The 8,214-nt window shown below is 46.4% G+C and overlaps 1 protein-coding gene across 1 annotated transcript; it reads right to left on the reverse strand.

Annotated features, from left to right (window-relative positions):
• Window positions 1-1,860: 1,860 nt before the first annotated feature.
• LOC119187674 (uncharacterized) lies at window positions 1,861-7,729 on the reverse strand. Its single transcript, XM_075878463.1, has 4 exons — window positions 7,481-7,729; window positions 3,952-4,129; window positions 2,540-3,326; window positions 1,861-2,031 (listed from the first exon to the last, which is right to left on the reverse strand). The coding sequence occupies exons 1-3, from the start codon at window positions 7,490-7,492 to the stop codon at window positions 2,605-2,607; spliced, it is 912 nt and encodes a 303-aa protein (XP_075734578.1). The 5' UTR covers window positions 7,493-7,729; the 3' UTR covers window positions 1,861-2,031; window positions 2,540-2,604.
• Between the last annotated feature and the right edge of the window lie 485 nt (window positions 7,730-8,214).

The raw sequence follows: 8,214 nt of genomic DNA on the forward strand, positions 1-8,214 counted from the left end.
TTCTGTTGTCAAACACTGCCCAGGAAATTGCTGTACACGCACACGGCATGCTTTGGATGAGGGACCGCCGTAGGCTGTAAAACGCGTGTCCTCTTCCAGATGCAGCGGCAGGTTGTCTTTCAGACAGTTGCGATTTGCGGATAGGCACAGGTGCTGATCTTTCGCGATAACTAGCATACACAAATTTATTTATTTATTTATTCATACTGCAATCCCTGTTACAGAGATTTTAGCAGGGTGGTTACAGATATAATTTTCACAATGTTGGCACTCAAGATTGCATAAACCAAACAAACAAACAAAAAAAATAGAACAGCATGATTTAAACAATCAGGTCAAATTTGCTGCAAACAACTCTAAGGACGGCTCCATCACTTGGTTATTAGTTAATCCATTCCACTGAGTTACTGTACGAGGAAAAAAGGAATATTTGAAGCAGTTAATTCGGGACCGGAAAGGGGTTATTGTAAGTTGATGCCTTTGGCGGGTGGCGTACCCAGAAGAAAAGAAAATGATGTTGGAAACATCAAGCTTATAATGCCCTTTAATAATTTGGTAAAGAAATTGTAGTCGTATTAAACGATCTCTTTCAGCAAATGCAGCAAAGTGGAACGTGCGGTACCGACAAACGTCCTTCAAACGAATGAATGGAGTGAATATGCGCTGCAGCTGGGAATGCACACATAGAAACAGTTGCAACTGCTTGAACCAGTTTAAAAGTAACAAAAAACCATGACCCTTCACACCGTTCCTATATGTCTACGTCTATCGTCTCTTGTGTCATTGTGCTGGCTCTCTTCCCACCGCCGACGCTGCGTTTGATAACTGCCGAACAGCAGCCCAACCAGCGTATCCCTGGGGATGCGCTGACACGCTTCGCACACTGCAAGAGGCAAGAGAAGTTTGCAAGAGAAACCGGGAGCAGTGCCCCTGGTGGGCACCCGATCTGTTGATGCGGGGAGGGCCATGTCGGTGTAGCGGAGGGATAAAGCAGTGAGCAAGCTGCCCCTTTTTAGTACACTGTACAATAAGCTTGGGTAAAGGTGGTCAGTGGCCCCACGCTCGTAGCCAACAGGTTAAGGACAGGTGGACTACCGGACCACATGGCTGAGATACATTTCCACTGTATGAGTGCGAAGTGTGCTGTATACAAGATTCTCGAACTTACACTATTCATACTTTCGTCTGCTAGACAATCCTTGTTGTACTAGTAAATACTGGCTGCCTTTTCACGAATATGTTCATTTACAAGCACATGGGGATGAAAAATGTTTTTCCTATTTATTTTTTCTTATTCCAATCATAGTAACGGCTATAATAAACTGTTGAATCAAATTTGCCAATTACTTGATTTATTTCGTGACCTATTTCTTCTATTAACAAAATACTCCTTTTGTCAAAAGGTGCCCCGTATTTTGAAGTTAATCTACGCGCTTCACTATCGCTTTATTTTTACAGACGACTGTGCAATTATCACTCATTTGATATCATCAAATCAATAGGTCAGTGCTTGCCGTTCGCTAAATTGTCTGCTGAATATTTAATCCTGCAAATATCGCTCAAATAGAAACAGGATTGTATAAAATACGCTTCAGAAGAACAGATTTAGCGAGTATTAGTTTTATAATAACGCTAATGTTATCTTAAGGGATGCGTATATATGTTCGTATTTGTTTCTGTTCGGCGTATTGTTGGGCAACTCTCCTGGAGCCTTCATTTTGTTTATTTGTTTTAGCTTAAAAAAATTCATGACGTCTTCTATTGCATTTCGGCTTGCTACCGCGCATTATTCACCTATCACGGAAGGTAGCTGGGAGGTGAAACAGTAATATGCAGATAGTAAATAAAATGGAAGCAATGTTTGGCGATGTTGCCATCTTTGGCATTTTGTATTTATTCGTCAACATGAAAAGTGTGCTTTGTACATTCATATACAAGGATTTTCCCCGCATTTCTCTGAGGTACACCGGTGTTGGACTTTGGCATGGTTCCACCATCTCTTGTGGGTATGGCGGTGATAGGCGGCTCTCTCTGCAATAACGTCAGTTCAAGGTGTCAACAATGACGGGCAACATGCAACGTCCCTTTCAATACTTTTTCACAACAGTGACACGAACAGTAAAATGTGGTTACTATTATCTACACTCGGAATAGGATTGTTCAATTCAACGAAATTAACAATTTCTAACATCTTGATGCTTGCACAAATGCAGGAAGAGATGAAGAGTTGACGGTTTTTGCAACCATAAAATAAAGCCAAAGAAAGCAATGCACTATCTTTGTAGAGTTCCAAACATTGCAGGACTTTTTTTACGAAGATGTAGGTCGTTTTCATCTGGAGTTCCCGATACATAAGTTTACATGCAAGCGATATTTCTCTGCTTTGTTTGTTCGTTGGTGTACTTACACAGGTAAACGACAGTTATGCGTTGGCTGCACTATTAATACGGATTGAAAATGTAAAAGATACGCTAGCAAAAACATGAATGGGACAAAGCATTCATTTGAATTAATGGTGGGTATAACAACGAGCACTTACAAGTGGTGTAGAAAAAATCCCTTTTTATCTTCTTGGACTTGCTGGTGAAGCTAGGGGCTGGTGGGTTACCACCAGCCACCACCTCCTCCACCACTACCACCGCCAGCTTGCCAGCCTCCGCCTCCTCCGCCACCGCCGGCCTGCCAGCCTCCGCCTCCTCCGCCGCCGCCAGCCTGCCATCCACCGCCGCCGCCACCTCCACCGGCTTGCCAGCCACCGCCGCCACCGCCATGGCCTCCACCCCCACCGCCGCTTGTTGTAGTAGTCTTGACGAGGAAGACGTGCTTTCCGCCACCGCCACCACCACCGTGTCCACCGCCACCAAATCCGCCACCGCCATATCCTCCGCCACCTCCACCATGCCCTCCGCCACCGCCGCCGCCGAACTTGCTCGTTGTGCGGACAACGTAGATGTGCTTTCCACCGCCGCCTCCGCCTCCACCGCCACCGGCTTGCCAGCCTCCTCCGCCACCCCCAGCTTGCCAGCCTCCTCCACCTCCACCGGCTTGCCATCCACCGCCACCGCCTCCAGCTTGCCAACCTCCTCCTCCGCCACCAGCCTGCCAGCCACCTCCACCTCCTCCTGCTTCCCAGCCTCCTCCACCTCCTCCTCCACCAGCTTGCCAGCCGCCGCCGCCTCCGCCGCCGCCCAATTGCCAGCCGCCGCTTCCGCCGCTGCCACCAAGCATCCAGCCACCTCCCGAAGGCTGCCAACCGCCTCCGCCACCTCCAGCTCCGCCACCACCACCGTTGACTTTTCGAATGATGTAGACGTGCTTTTCGCCTCCTAAAATGTATCAGTCCAACGAAATGACTTAGTAGGTTCGTTATTGTGCTGTGCTGAGATGCCAAATACGAAAGTATGTCGTCTATATTACTCGAAACTAGACAAGTGAACCCTACTGTGGTTACACTATTCTAGGGAATAATAGCTTTCTTTCAAGAGCAAGAAAACCTTAGATGTGAGGTTGTTTTGACCCAAGCGACAGTGTTTGGCGATCTTGTAATTGCAAAATACGCGCATTTTGGAGCAAGATCCGTTATTTTCATCTTGGAAGGTACTTTCTATAGTGATCTGAACATTTTGTCAAGTCTTTTTTCTCAGGGTGCTGCATGTATGCATGCCTGTCAGATTTTACATGTTCTATTACGACAATTTTTGAAGCAGTATAGCTTTAAATTTTTCAGTCAGGCACCCTAAACTGACAGCGTACAGATATATATGAAACACGAAGCAGCTGCATTACGTGCCTATTGTGAACATTTTATTACAAATGCTGCGTAATAATGTTTATTGGCCGCGCTGTTTCACGCCTGATGTTACCCGTAAAATGTTTTTGCCACAATCAGGTGAGCGAAATGAAATAAGCCCAGTTTTTTTTTTACTTCCTAACACATTATACTATACTCACCACCGCCGCCTCCCCCACCGCCAGCTTGCCAGCCACCTCCTCCTCCACCAGCTTGCCAGCCACCGCCGCCTCCAGCTTGCCAACCTCCACCGCCTCCGCCGCCGCCTTGCCATCCACCGCCGCCGCCTCCGCCCAGGTTGCCGGCTAGCGCCATCCCTATGAGGGAGGCTAGCACAATCTGCACAGGTACCAACCACTGCTTCAGGAGGGTTCGCTAGACCTCCGAGTCTTTCAATCCCATTTTTCATGAAGTACTGTTGCTTTTCGTTATTGTTAAGATGCCCTAAGCAGCCTCTGAAAACGCAAGAAAAGAGCATTCTTTACTGGCAGTTTCTATATTTTTCGTCATGATTTGGGACACCAGCCGCCTGCTCACGTGATCTCATGAGAAATAAGGCTCACGATTTGGCTACCAACGAGATATATCAGTTGGGAATTGTCTCCGAGCTTGCTTTGCCATGCGTCCGCCACCATGGTGTCGTGGCTAAGATTCTAACTGCTGACCTGAAGCTTGCGGGTTCGACCCTGGTAGTGGCGGTGTGCGTTTCGATCAAGGCAAAGTGGTAGATGCCTGTGTACTGTGGGATGACAGTGCACGTTAAAGAACACTAGATGGTGAAAATTACCGGAGCCCTTCGCTACGGCATTTCTGATAATTATGTGGTGGTCTCGGGACGTGAAATCTGAGATAATTTTATTACTATTGCTTTGCCAAGCAGCTGCATGCTTGTTCTAACTTGTGTCTCATGAACATCATGCGCGTTAATTGTTTCTTCGTTTTGTATGTTTTCGACAGCGCCAGCGGAGGTAACAGCGTGTAGCCGGAAAGAGCGAAATTCCGATAGGCTGAACGCTGAGCGCTGACATTGTCCGTGTGTTTTACGTAAAAATCAGTGGCGATGAGAAAATAGAGCGTGGTGTAAGGATAGTGAAATGTAGTGATGAGTGCACGAGGAAAAGGCTAAACGCGGGTTTGATACCCCCACCGAGACGAATATTTCTTGAACTGGAAGCTTACCTTTCTGAGAAACAAGTGTGAATTTTCTTGTCGTTTCATACAACAAAGGGCTGGTGAGCAATTATCCCTTTCAGAATGCTTGCGCCAATTTGAGGGATTCCGCAGAACTCATTTGCTACAATATAAGTTTGGAAGTTCACTTTGTACATACATCCTATGCCATCTGAACAAAATCTTTTTAGCTCCCTAACAGATACTGCGCTAATATAAATGATTATTGTGGCCCCTTTGTACGTGTTATTGGTGTCCGCCGGCCATCTTGTACGTTCAGAGTCATTTGGGTTTTTCTGAAAATTTTGATCTTCTTCTTATGTACTAATTGACTGTGCTTAGGTGGCTCTAAAGTAATGTTTTCTACACGGAATATGAAGAAACTACCGCACAAGAAGATCCGAGATGTTCGTACGACGCAGAACATGAGGTAAGGCCGGCTGCGCCGATATAAAGAGCATCCTTGCTGTCACCAGACACCTCTCGGAATCACCGCTGCACTGACTCTAGCAGCGAACGACGCCACCGACTGGCGGGCTGAGATTTTTTAGCGGTGATGCAGTTGTCAACCGTTCATTGTGCGTGAGATGCACCGTCATACACTCAAGAAATTGCTCTACTAACTTCCAGGGAAGTTATAAGCTATGTTAACTTTACGCTTTCTGCTCAGTACAGAACATACACCTCAGCAGAAAAGCAAGTGTGCGTGCAAAAGTAACCTAAACGATATTGCTTAGCATCAAGCTTACTTTACATTCCAATCGTTGATGCCATCGATTTATCGCCTTTGTAGGTCAACTGACACGAGGCTTGCATGCTGCGCATACGCAATTGTTCCGAACATCACATCGACAATACCAGCGGTGTTTTTTTTTTTTTTAGCCTAGAGCATTCGTGCAACTGTCGCCACAGTAAAAGATGACATCTGGAGAAACTTCGTTCAACGTAAAGAAGGCTCGCGATGGGAGATGCGATGACCATCTATGTTCACTACCAACATGGGTAGCCTCCAGTGTACCACAACATTTCATTATATAACCTGAGATATTGAGAGTTGTTGCGTAAATAATGAAAAGGGTACAAGATAAAACTACTGTTTTTTTTTTCTGCTGATCATAGGTGGGCATGCAGCATAACTGCTGCTGACGTCGTTTAGAATATTCGTTTCAAAGAGAGTAGATTTGACTATTCTATGACCGTCAGCTGTATGAAAATCGTAGCAGTTATACTAGCTCATATCAATAAAGCCATCGAAATGAACAGTATTAGTTTGGAGTGAGTGACAAAGAAGCGGAAGTACTTGGTACGGCCTCTAATAGAAACCTGTGCCAAGATGTTAAAATCAGAAAAAAAAACAGATCGAATATACATCCCCCACCAGGCATGTAGGAAATGTTTGCGATGAAAAAGCGGGCGTGTGGTCTCCTTTTGAAAACAATGCTCTGTCCTAATGGAGCTCAGTTCCTACCTACTCCGAATGCCAGAAACAGTTTCCGGACATCCTTATACGTTTTCTGGTGCATCTTCAAGCTTCCTCTGTCGGATGGAAGGTTCTTCCCGAGGGAATTATTGTTACGCCCGGCTGACTATTCTACTAGTCAGTCACTCAAAATATCTTCACTACTGCTCTTTGTCTTCCTAAAAACAAGCGCTTCAAGACAAACAACAAACTTTCATCTATAACGCTTCTCATGGCTCTTTCTCTTTTTTGTTTCTAACCGTGATATAGTGCCTACGTTGTCATGCTATCGAGTTAACTGACCCTTGCTGAGTGAGTTTACACAAAGCGCTCGCGTTGGCAGAAAAACAGCGTACGCTGCTTTAGGATTTCGCAATATTTACTGCCTTGTGAGGCTCATCTTTCAATTCCATTACTCCTAACAGTGAGAGCAGCAGTGAAATACCTCAGCACCAGTCTTGATCGGTGAAGTGCATAAGCGGCAGCTTGCTAAAGAATGGCTCATTCTAAATGGCGTGATTTTTGAACTGTATATCACTGCTATCTGCCAAAGCCAACATAAAGAGGATTGCACAGGTTTGCTCTTTAGTTCCAGAATACTCCGGTTTTGTTTACTAGAAAGCTTTCATACTTCTAGTTATTTATTTTAATTCGCCTTCATTCTTAGGCACTGCAAAAAAATAACTCATTTTGTGTAACCTCAATTTTTAAATTATTTATCTTTTATATGAATATAATAATTCAAGTACAATTAGTAATCTAATTTGATGTACACATAGAATATCCGATACCACGTAATTTTTCCAGCTGGTATTCCCTACACGTCAACTATTTCACACCATGTACTGTTATAAAGCTGCATTAGGAATTTGTGAAGCACGTATTCAATACCCTCCTATTCGTTTTTTTTCTTTTCCGTGATACACTAACACTGACTTGACAAACGCATTGTCTGAACATCAGGGCCGCAGGGCGAGGCCTGAGCTCCCGGGGGCCCGTCAAGTCCAAACTGCAAGGTTACAGAGAGAAGTACTCGTGGTAGAAACATGGTCAGCACTCACCATAGGCCGCATGCTTGCTCTCGACACCGGCTCACTCGTATAGAGGTGCGTTGTCGGTCGTTGTCGGCTGTAACTCAGGTAGCCACTGAGAAAGAAAGGACGCGAGCGTCTTTGGAGCTGTTCGCCTCCTGGTACCGTACTTATACCCACTGGGCCCAGCAAGAGGGCAGTGTTGTAGCAGTCAGTAGCCGCGAGGAGATCGCAACCCGAGCCTATGGCCAACGTCTCCTCAACAACCTTCTTGCCCCATCAGCACCAACGCGTTTCGCTCGCCACAATGCGAAGGAAGAACTTTGGAAGAGAGTGACAAGAGGTCATCGTCAGTGACCCCTTCCCCGCTTCTTTCACCCCGGAGCCCTTTTCCCCCTTGAGAGACTCTCCGCCGTTTGGCGACGGCGAGGGGTGGTGGTGTGCGTTCCACTTTCGCTCGTCGTGGTCCTCTCAGAATAGACCATCCAGCGTCCAGGTGACGGCCTGCGAAAGAAGTCGAAGAGTGCGTCCAACTTCCACTTTTGATTTCCACGCAGAGGCTTCCTTCCTGCCTCACTTTCTCCGCGCTCTCCCCACTCTTCCTCCTCGGCGTCGGCGTTCGCTCTCGAAGGACGCATCCTCCAGTGCACGTGCGTATACGAGAGTTTGTGTGCGCCTCCCTTACCCTCGTGAGCCATCCGCCGCCTCCGTCTTTGGGTCAGGCACGGGGAGCCGTTCGTTATGGCCCTCTATGCACTGACCCC

The sequence above is a fragment of the Rhipicephalus microplus genome, chromosome X, assembly GCF_043290135.1.
Source record: "Rhipicephalus microplus isolate Deutch F79 chromosome X, USDA_Rmic, whole genome shotgun sequence".
In the NCBI taxonomy this organism is placed as follows: domain Eukaryota; kingdom Metazoa; phylum Arthropoda; class Arachnida; order Ixodida; family Ixodidae; genus Rhipicephalus; species Rhipicephalus microplus.